This window comes from Salvelinus namaycush, chromosome 3 (genome assembly GCF_016432855.1).
Source record: "Salvelinus namaycush isolate Seneca chromosome 3, SaNama_1.0, whole genome shotgun sequence".
NCBI lineage: Eukaryota > Metazoa > Chordata > Actinopteri > Salmoniformes > Salmonidae > Salvelinus > Salvelinus namaycush.
In genome coordinates, this window is record NC_052309.1 from 64,087,789 (window position 1) to 64,098,923 (window position 11,135).

Consider the following 11,135-nt stretch of genomic DNA (forward strand, 5'->3'; position numbering starts at 1 on the left):
AATATAGTATTTACTGTAGTGGTTTTGCAGGCATTACTGTAGTATTTACTATAGTGTTTTTGTTTTATTCTCTTTTACAAAGAAGTAGAGGCTTTCTCCTTTAGGAAACCTACTGGAGCACTACTACATTTTCCATAACCTATTGGTATCTGAATGGATAGTAACCTGTAGGGGCAAAATATATGGTCTATATTTGGCATTTAGGTTTCAATTTTTTTCAGTGGCACAAATTGCGATATGGGGGAAGGGAATAGATATATGCAAATTAAATACTGTAGCATTTACTGTAGTTCAAAAAGTGTAGTGTTTTTGCATACATTACTGTAGTATTTTACAGTATACTACAACATTCTATAGTAAGTTCTACACATGATCAAGGGATACTACAGTGTGTAGTATAGTATACTACAGTTTGCTTTAATTATAGTGCAAGTACTGTAGTATTATTTAGTTAGTATGTACTGTAGTAATTTATAGTAAACTGTGATGTTTTTTAATGTGGGTTGCTTAAAAAAAACAAATGTCAAGTGTGAGCCTACAAATCTCCCTAAAGGACAGCTATTAACAGCTGGTACGTGGTGTGGGAATTGGGGGCCAATTGCCTGAGTGCAGTTTAATGCTGTTCTGTTGTCTCTGTTTGTAGTTATTTGTATAAACAAATAACTGATGCTTTTTTCTATGTGTATACTCAACCATGATGGTTCTATTCATTATTGTTTTTTCTGTTGTATACTTCTGTACCTCATTTATATTAAAGTATTTTTACATGCTGTATGTCCTTTCTATACTATCATTTATAACACTAACACTAATCATTTCCGGTGAAATGTATAATTCAAAATAAAGGTCCCCTGTACATCAATTTTGTGTACAGGGGACCTTTTATTTTGAAGGCTCAATGTACATACATTTCACTGGAAATGATTCCCCAGTCATAGGTTAAGTTACCTCTCAATGTAAACAAACGAGCTATCTTAAAATTATCTTTGAGGAAATATTGAGAGTTTGTGAATGAAAAGAACAGGACAGTGACCGCGCAGAGGTGACCACACACACTTTGGAGGCAGGATCAAGTTAGCTAACAACGTGTAGCCAGCCGGAGTTAGCTAACGGCAGCTCGTTTTATTTGTATTTTGTTTAACCTTTATTTAACTAGGCAAGTCAGTTAAGAGCAAATGTGTATTTACAATGACGGCATACCCCGGCTAAACACGGACGACGCTGGGCCAATTGTGCGCCGCCCATGGGACACCCAATCACGGCCGGATGTGATACAGCGTAGGTAACGTCATAACTTTGTTAGGGTGGGTATAATTTGTGGAAGGTTCCAACAGGAATCTGTTCTAAAAACGTAAAGTACAAGGTTGCCAACAAACAACGCATACAAAGTAGCACGATCAACTCACCACGTAGCTTATTCTTAATGTTTGTCCATAGGCTGCCAGAGTGAGAACAGACATTTTCGGAATAAACGTGGTGAGTGAAATTTTTTATGAAATAGCCCTCTCCCTACCCGGTGTCTTATTCGGCCGCTATACAACTTTGAATGCGTTGTTTGTTGACAACCTTGTTATTTACGAAGTTTTTGGTACAGATTCTCGTTGGAACGTTCCACAAATTATACCAACCCACTCTGTTAACATTTTTTTTGTTACATCTAGGCCTATCTCCCTATTGTAAAAAATATAAGAATACACTGTACAAAATTATTTATTCACAGAATTGTTAAAGCTACTGTAGCGTAATAGCTAAAGTTAACTAGCTAACAGCCACAAGTTGCCTCTGCCGCCTTTTTAACCGATGTTGTTTCAATATACTTTAGAAAAGAAAAATACCTATCCCAATGCTGACAGGATTAACAAGTATAGAGTAAATTCCTCCCTTATGTATCAAAGCGTTTATAGCAGGGTGATTCCTGATGAAACTAGAAAAAAACAGGACCATGATTTGGGGGGTTTTCACGAAATTTAATCCATAGAAGGGTCCTTTGGAGGAAGGATTGTTGACATATATTTTGTATCTTAAAGCATAATTGATAAATAATTAATTGAAATTGGAACATTTGTGACATTTTGGCTTTACCCAGGCCACATAAGACACCATAATGTGGTGTCATATGAAGCGTTGCTGCTTGTTCTAATGTGAGTAGTATTTTGATTTCAATAGCAATTCATTTATGAATATTGAAAATTCTAAACATGAAATATTGGAAATTTAAACTTTTAGATTTGGCAATGTTTTTTCAGTATAGCGTTGAACATAATGTAGGCTACTCTACGGGCAAATCAAAGTTCCAGAGTGGGATCTCTGCTAGTTTTAGAGATCCAATTTGTAAGCGTTACCAACAGTGAATGTGAAAGTGGTTTCAAATGTGTCGCCCTCTGCAGGTGATTTGCAGGATGTGCAATGATACAAGTAAAAGGAGGGCTGTGATTGCCTATGCCAATTTCTCTGTATAAAATGGACCATGACTTTAAAACTAGCAGAGATCGATAATTTTTTATATTAATGTAAGAAATGTTTTTTTTAAATCTAAAAACGACTCATAATACAGCGCAAGCGGTAAAGCTTAATATGACACCAATCTTTCCTTTGTATAACACACAGATTAAACATTATGGAGTCTTAAAGAAAAAAATGTAGTGTCACATGCAGTGAAATGTGTTTTACAGTCAGTCATAGTGGGCTCCCAAGTGGCGCAGCGGTCTAAGGCACTGCTAGAGGCATCACTACAGACCCTGGTTTGATTCCAGGCTGTATCACAAACGGCCGCGATTGGAAGTCCCATAGGGCACAATTGGCCCAGCATTGTTAAGGTTTGGCTGGGGTTAGACCGTCATTGTAAATAAGAATTTGTTATTTACTGACTTGCCTAGTTAAAGGATTTTTTTTTTTCAGGGTACAGGGTCCTGGAGCAAAATTGAGGCAAATTAGGGTTAAGTGCCTTGCTCAAGGACACATCGACAGAGTTTTCACCTTGACAGCTCAGGTATTCGAACCAGCAACCTTTTGGTTACTGTCTCAACGCTCTAACCGCTAGGCTACCTGCCTATAGCCTCATGTGGCCATCCCTCCAAATCCTGTCTCGTCCACTTGACTATTGAATCATGAGAAGCCTGGGCTTCCAAGGGCCATACAATTTACAATGAAACGTAATAAGAGTAAGTTGACCCATGTAAAAAAAAAAAACATAATTTGAAATTAACATTTGATTTACTTCTTCTACAGGTGGACCTAAAATGCCAGCATAATACAAGGTCCAGTTCAGCCATAAGTACCAACCACACATGTTGTGGTGCAATAATGTACTTCATCCCGAAGAGGTCTATTCATACCCAACGAAGAGAATCAAGGTTAGTAATATAAGTGCAACACAATTTACCCACACTATCATAAGACGAGTCAAAACAAAGTTATTAAGTAGGCCTAATAGTTCCTTTTTTCAGAAAGTAGCTTGAAATTCGCTTATTTTAATCCCATTCATTGTACGTCTGCAGATCTCCATATGAAAGAAGGTTACCTCTTTCATGGGTGTCTAAGGAATAACGACAACCACAGTCTGACAGGTGCTGAAGAGGTGAAATGTGTCAGCGGACACCATTGAGAAATTGACAAAGCTGTTTGAAATAGGCCACTCTCAGCTCTAAAGATGATCAAATATGAGTTGCAAGTGGATTATGGAGACAACCATGTGCATGCCTCTGTGGACTGCTCCATTTGCCCCACCTTCAATTCTGCTACAAGTCAGTTGCTTGACACACTTCAACTGCTGATACATATAGTGTATTTACATGCTATCACCAGAAATCTATTGCTTTAGGTGTGTTCCTCATTTGTCCATTACAGATTGTACCACAAGCTTTTCAAAGAAGCATGGGTTGCGTCGTATGTAGAGAAGAAGATTGATGATTCTAACGAGAATCTGGATAACTGCAATGAAGAAGAATCTTCACCCGAATGCTATGTTTTCATGTAACTGAATAAATGTTCCTCAATAACTGAATAAATCCACAATTACGCAACATTATCCCTGACAGGCAATATAGAAGACTAACAATCTGGTTGTCTGATGGTTGTAATTCTCTCCTCCTACAATAGACTGTGGCAACGCTTCTGAGGACACTGTTGAAATCGAGTGTGCTCCCGTTTCTGTTGTAAACAGCTCAGGTAAATCTACAATGTCACCACAATATATCTGATATTAAGTGAAGGGCTTCAATTTGAAGACTGTATACCTATAACTCATTTGGTAATCTGAATAATGGTTGTAATTCTAATACTATGGTTGTAATGCTCTTCAAGGTACATCTGGAAAACCAGCTGAGGGGGTGACGTTAGAGGAAGACTGGATGGAGATCTTTGAAGACCTCAAAAAGAAGATGAGGGAGGATCCTGTGAGTTTCAGGCCTAAAGTAGCATCCTTTGTTTCCAGCTTCAAGAAGATGAAAACAGACAGTGAACTCATAGCCACTCTATCAAACTTTGGCAAAACCAAATCTGGACCAACAGCAAAGTTTCACCGGGGACGGGCACACCCTGCAAAGTGCTCCATAGGAGAGCGTGGACATGGCACATGCTGCTAGAAGAGGAAGGCACCCCATTGAATGTCTCAGTGTGTGGAATAACACATGGACATTGAGAGTACTACACAAAAAAAGCAAGTCAACATCAGTGGCCCTCTGTGCCCATCATCCACCTGCTCACCATCTGTGACCTTCAGTGCACTAGCGCTCTGCCCTCAAACACCCCCCATCTGCCTACCAGCTCTAGGTCTCCTCCGCCTTGAACAAAACCAGTGGCTATTTCAATGCATTGTGGCCTCTACAACACCAGAACCAGTGGCTATTTCAGTATTGCCTTCTTGCCTTTTGGTTTTACGTTCATTCAATTTAAGACATTTCTGCAATTTCATATGTTTTGGAAATTGATTCCATGTTGATGGACCATCAGACTTTAAAAAGCTGTTCTTCCAACCCAGTTGTAGACCTACCTACAGGCCTATACTATCACTGAACCAAAACAGTAGTTGTCATGACTTTGCCGAGTCTTAAATATAAAATGCCTTTTTATAATTTTTTATATACCGGTGTACACTACCATTCAAAAGTTTGGGGTCACTTAGAAATGTCCTTGTTTTTGAAAGAAAAGCCCCAAAATTTGTCCATTAAAATAACATCAAATTGATCAGAAATGCAGTATAGACATTGTTTATGTTATAAATGACTATTGTAGCTGGAAATGGCAGATTTTTTATAGAATATCTACATAGGCGTACAGGCCCATTATCAGCAGCCATCACTCCTGTGTTCCAATGGCATGTTGTTTTAGCTAATCCAAGTTTATCATTTTAAAAGGTTAATTGATCATTGCGTCTTCCGAAACATGACCCGCCAAACCGCACTTCTTAACACCCAGCCGCACCAATGTGTCGGAGGAAACACTGTTCAACTGATGACCGGGTCAGCCTGCAGGCACCCGGCCTGCCACAAGGAATCGCTAGAGTGCAATGAGCCTAGTAAAGCCCCCCCCGGCCAAACCTTCCCCTAATCCAGTTGTGAGACAGCCTGGAATCGAACCCGGTTCTGTAGTGACGCCTCTAGCACGGCGATGCAGTGCCTTAGACTGCTGCACAACTCGGGAGGCCTTATCTATATATATATATATCTATATATATATGCGTGTGTGTGTATGGTATGTGGACATTAGGACTTGGTTAGTATATATAAAAGTGTAGCATTACAGTAAATGTGTACAGAAAATAACAGTTGGCACACCCTGATGTCCTCTACATTAGACATTTATAAACAAGCTCTTATTTAATATGAAGAAATTATACAACTTTTTTGAAAACACCCCAAGCTATACCTGAGATATTTCCTTACTAAAAACTATTTTAATATCAAACTCACAAAAATTGTAATTACACACACAACTTCGTTTTACCATAAAATGTGGTAATTGTGATTGGCAGCCAATTTGACGAACCAGTAAGAGAAAGTTATCAATTTCACACGCCGAGACACACGTGATATCATTGAAAAGCCCAGAAACTCTCAAAGGTGCAACAGGACTGAACAAAGTTTTTTTTTTTTTTTTAGTATGACGTCACTGATACGGACCAAGATGTTCATTATTGTGGACAAAAATTTGTTGCTGGGTCTTTCATATCGTGGGGAACTTTTATTTTGAAGTTGTGTTACACATGGCTTTTCACACGGATCGTGCAATCCGGGATCCTTGGAAGGTCCCTACCTTAAAACACAGATATAACAAACATCTTTGCTATCTTTGCTAAAACCCTAACCTTAACCCCAAATCCTTACCCCATTTTCAAATTCAATGGTGTAGGGACGTCCCAACCAGCCTAAAATAGTACCTTCCTTACCCAAGTTGTCATGGTGACGACGTGTGTTTGAGGAAGGGGACACGGACTTGCATCAGGCTACAGCACAAACAACAACGTCCAGATATTAAGCTTGTTCATCAAAATAATACTAGCTAGCTAACCTAAAGCTCAGGTAAGTTCACCACCGCGCTATCAATGAAAGAAAATGTAGTCTATAAAGGTTTCTATCTGGCAACATAGTTGGAGTTGATTCTCCAAGCAGTTCTGAGACGTATAGCCTGAAGATCCGACGTGGAATTGGATAGAATTCTACGTCGGCATAAACGTGTTTGGATCAGAAACATTTCCTCTCAAGACCTCTTCATGCCAGAATGTTGAATTAAATTACATTTAACTGTGGCTTGGTCCTTTTTCAGGTAGGAATGTAAAGACATCCACAGGAATGTGTAATTAAATCAACTTTTCAAAGCCCTGGAAAAATAGTAAATTCAGGTTTCTATCACCTGAAGCATGTGCACAATATGAAAATACATGCATTCATACTTGCCAAGCTCCTGCATGTGTTTACCCACTAGGCAATCACTGGTTGATTCAACCATTGTTTCCACTCCATTTCAATAAAATTACATTCAACCAATGGGGAGTAGATGGTGAATTGACTTGATGTCTGTGCCCAGTGGGTGCATGGTCCTATGCATGCTTTAGGGGATCGAAATCTGAAGCCACTACTGCATTGAAAAGTTGATTTCATCATTCTTTCCTGTGGATATTGTCTCACATTTCTACCTGCAAAAAGACCGCACGGACAACCAGTAAAGTAAGTCAAAATATAATTTTATTCAACATTCTGGCTTGTAGAGCTTGTGATAGGACATTTCCCAAACAAAGATATGACATTCATCTCAGACTGTACCAGAGGTACAATATCACAGTCTGATTGTCAGGCAATTCTGAGTACAGTGTCTGCGTCACAGAACTAAAAAGAGATTCCATTGGTTCACGGGTCATGTCTTGTCTCGCAGGATGGATGACTCTCCTGAGGTTATAAACTTCTCAGCCCTGGAGCGTGAGTTGCAGTCTGCTGTTGAAGTGGACAAGAAATATCAAAGAGAAAATGATGCAAAGTTTCGGGCTCTACACCAGAAGGTCGGAACTTACGAGGAGTTTAGGTGAGATGGCTAGGCTGATTCTCTTTTCAATTTAATATCCTACACACTGTTGTTTCACAAATTAATAGACAACATATGTACTGTATGTTTTTTCATCATAAAAAAATGATGACCCATTATAATTGAAATGTTGTCTTAAATCAATGAAGTTTGTTTTGACCTTCAACCCTCTCAGGGACATAGTCCTGGCATCCAACCTGAAACCACTGGACAGGAAGGATAAAGCCGGAGCTCCCCGCAAACAGCCCTGGAATGCTCTCGCCTCCACTGACAAAGGGCAGAACCAGACTAGCTGTGATGAAATAGGCCTAAAGGTTAGACTTCTGCCACCACACACCAACACAAACATCTCTCCATTCTAATATCAGGGTTATATGAGTGGTGCTGCGCCACCTTGTGGACTGGCTGCGCCACTGTCATTTTATTATATTTGAAATATAATTTAAGGCCAAGCACCACACCATAGTAGGGTGTTTTTTTTTCTTCTCTAGATTGCCTTTAAAAATCCTGGGGAGAACCCTGGATATAGATTCCTAGTTTTATATTAGACAAGTTATATTCATACTATAGGGCAGGGATGTTACCAAACAGGCATACAAAGCATATTTATGCAATCTGAACAACAAACAATATCATGAAATTAGTAATTGACACACAGTGTCTCCTGTATGTTATTTTAAGCCTCCGTTGTCCGAGTTCCAGCCCAGGACAGCATCAGAGTTCAGCCGGGACTGGCGCAGGTTTGGCAGTGAAAACCCAGAAGATAAATACAACCTCCTGCTCTCCCTAGGGGGAGAGGGCCTTCAGAACATCTTCAGGGCTGAGGTGGGGTTCGGACTACTGGGGGAATTTCTTGTGTTCCTTTCCAGTGGTCTCCAGCCTGGGGATGAGGCCACGGTGATAGGGGTGCTGGAGGGGCTGTCCAAGACCCCCAGGTTTGGCCTCAATATGTGCCTCCTGAGCCGAGCTGAGAGGGAGGCATGTGGAGAGCTGTTTCAGAACCTGAGGAAAGCATCAGCAGCAGGGAATAGCAGTGTCAAAGGATCCAAAGGGGATGTCATTGTCCATGGAAGTAATGTGGAAGAGGTTAAAGAGACACAAGATGCTGAGCCAGAGACTCTGTTTCCAGGACAGACCAGTGAGGCTGCCGGAAGAAGCAGTGATACTGAAACTTTAAATGGTATAATGCAGTTGTATGGGGTTCAAACGGTCTCTCCTCCTCAGTAAGAAACATTACTCAAACCCATATTGGACTTGTTTTTTTTTCAGAAATAACAATGACTGTTACTATACATTGTAGAGCTTTATGTGGTTGCAAAAACTTTAATATAATTTGTTTGTTCTTTATTCTGAAGTGTATAATATGTATAAGTTATATGAAAGACAATGTTCACCACTATGCAATGCAGTGTCAAAGTGAAATGACAATAACTACCATGGTAACCAGAGAATCTCTTTGTGGATCTCTGAACATTCTAGAATACGTAATGGCCCTTTCATAGCATATCTAGATAGACTAAGGATAACTTGAGATGACAACGATGGGGCTAGGGACATGATGAACCCTTTAAAACACATGTCCCTGTTGCTACTCCTCCTCCAGACCCTCTCTTTCTCCCTACTGTCTACCTATGAGGCCCCTGAAGACAAGGAGGACATTTTTGCCAGTAGGGCCTGTCCTGCCTTCCTTGTGTTTGACAATGCTGCCTATTTGGTTGACATGACCATAGAGCTGCCCTGTCACTGTAAGCCTGAGGAGGCCCACTCTGTGGTGTGGTACTACCAGAAAAAGCTGGGCAGCCCGGACACCAGGGCCCTCACTGACTTCCAGGGCACCTCTGTGGTGGACTCATCTAAAGTGGGCCGGGGAGGGGACCTCCGGAGCAGGTTCTCCATCCGCCTCTTCAGCCTGCTCATCTTTAGGGCCCAGAAGGAAGACTCGGGCCACTACCTCTGTGGGACGACCAAGGGGGACTTCTTCTATGGTTATGACGTGGACGTCCAAGAGGCTCACAGGGTGTCCTTTCCCTGGAGTCGTGCCCAGAGACGGGGGAGAGCAGCAGCAATGGTGGCTAGGGCGGCTTCGAGATCCAACCAGGATCTTCCACTCTACCAGGTGTTCACCAGCTTCTGGCCGTGGTCCGTGTGTGACCGCTGTGGCATCCGGGGTGAGCAGACTCGCGTAGGGCTCTGCTACGTGAAGAGCGACTACCTCCACGTGCGCTACAGGTGGACATCTCAGACGGTGGCCTCTTGCGGCTCCTCCGCTGTACCCCAACGCTTTGGCCTCACCCAGACCAACCACCAGGGGGCAGAGCTGGGGGTGCGGAGCTGCCAGGTCCCCTGCCCCCCCAAGTCCATCCCCCAGCCAGAACAACAGGCCCTGCTGGAGTTCCTGGGCTACAACGACCAAGCAGCTCAAGGAGTCCCTGTCTACTACCACAACCACCCAGTGGACACCCCACTCATCCTCTCCTGCCCTGGAGCCAAACCTGAGCACGCGGTAGCCTGGGACCAAGGCTCTAGGCCTCTGTATCGCTCCCAGTACATGGAGGGTCTGAACATGACCTTCCGTCTGTTCATAGACACAGGCCACCACTTGCACTTCAGCCCAGCAACACAGGACGACAGAGGGTCCTACTACTGCTGGATCCAGGGGAAGAGGGCTGCTGAGATCAGGCTGGGGGTTTACTACCGTCTGGGCCACAAGCGTCTGCTCTCTGACCCTGAGTCTCTCTATGCCCTGAGGATTATTCTCCTCTGCTACGGGGGGATGACTGGGGTATTTGTTTTGATAGTGCTGTTGAAGTATACTTGGCGCACAGTAAGACCAAAAGTAGCCAAATACTAGAAATCTGCTTGACACTCGATGAGATTTCTTTTTGAGTTATTTTGAACAAATCATTTTGTGAAATGTATGATTGTCTTTACTTCCAATTTGTCTAAATCTTAGCTAAAGAAAGAAAGTGTGTTAATAAAGTGTGCTCATGATGTAGGAATGTGTGTCAAAAAAATATTCTGTAATTGCCTACCCTATTGGATTTTTGCCGTATGGCCAATAGGTGGCACTAGTGCTGCATGCATTAGCCCGGATGACAATGCGGACCCTATGACGCCGACTGACAGCTCATAGCCTATTACTTTTTCATTTAAGACATGTTTTACCGTAGGCTAAACTGGCATGCATACCTTTAAAAAAAAGATTGATTGCCAATACTCACTGGTTTTAAAGAGGTCATTTAGGGATCAATTCCATACATTAGACCTATTTATTATGCGCAGTGATATTCCGCGGCAGGTTCACATATCAAATTCAATTTATTTATAAAGCCCTTCTTACATCAGCTGATATCTCAAAGTGCTGTGCAGAAGCCCAGCCTAAAACCCCAAACAGCAAGCAATGCAGGTGTAGAAGCACGGTAGATACAACATCCAAATGCTTTATTGCGTTACACACACCATCAGCAGCTACGCCTTGCAAAATGTCAAGGCGTTGCAGAAAGAGGAAGATCAAGTGAGCTACACGACACACACAGCTAAGTGGTAAGTAAAACAGCTTCTCTTTTTTGGTAACGCAAGTCGGGAGATTCTCCAGCCCTATTTTTGGTACTGCTTCTGCA

At 41.9% G+C, this 11,135-nt stretch overlaps 2 protein-coding genes across 8 annotated transcripts; both read left to right on the plus strand.

Moving 5' to 3' along the window:
• Nucleotides 1–1,336: 1,336 nt before the first annotated feature.
• Nucleotides 1,337–8,919, plus strand: LOC120034765 (coiled-coil domain-containing protein 103-like). Of its 7 annotated transcripts, none has more exons than XM_038981395.1 (8): nucleotides 1,337–1,476; nucleotides 2,899–2,989; nucleotides 3,229–3,353; nucleotides 3,498–4,167; nucleotides 4,303–4,394; nucleotides 7,369–7,515; nucleotides 7,691–7,829; nucleotides 8,197–8,919. In XM_038981395.1, exons 6-8 carry the CDS (start codon nucleotides 7,370–7,372, stop codon nucleotides 8,740–8,742), a joined length of 831 nt encoding a protein of 276 aa, XP_038837323.1. In that variant the 5' UTR covers nucleotides 1,337–1,476; nucleotides 2,899–2,989; nucleotides 3,229–3,353; nucleotides 3,498–4,167; nucleotides 4,303–4,394; nucleotide 7,369; the 3' UTR covers nucleotides 8,743–8,919. The 7 variants fall into 7 exon arrangements, with proteins under 7 accessions (XP_038837323.1, XP_038837307.1, XP_038837314.1 ...); XM_038981379.1 differs by lacking the exon at nucleotides 2,899–2,989 and having other exon boundaries at nucleotides 3,498–3,972; nucleotides 4,099–4,167; XM_038981386.1 differs by lacking the exon at nucleotides 2,899–2,989 and having other exon boundaries at nucleotides 3,498–3,743; nucleotides 3,847–4,167.
• A 120-nt stretch (nucleotides 8,920–9,039) lies between these two features.
• LOC120034754 (Ig-like V-type domain-containing protein FAM187A) lies at nucleotides 9,040–10,514 on the plus strand. The gene has a single exon (XM_038981361.1). It carries the CDS (start codon nucleotides 9,071–9,073, stop codon nucleotides 10,364–10,366), a length of 1,296 nt encoding a protein of 431 aa, XP_038837289.1. The 5' UTR covers nucleotides 9,040–9,070; the 3' UTR covers nucleotides 10,367–10,514.
• Nucleotides 10,515–11,135: the final 621 nt, after the last annotated feature.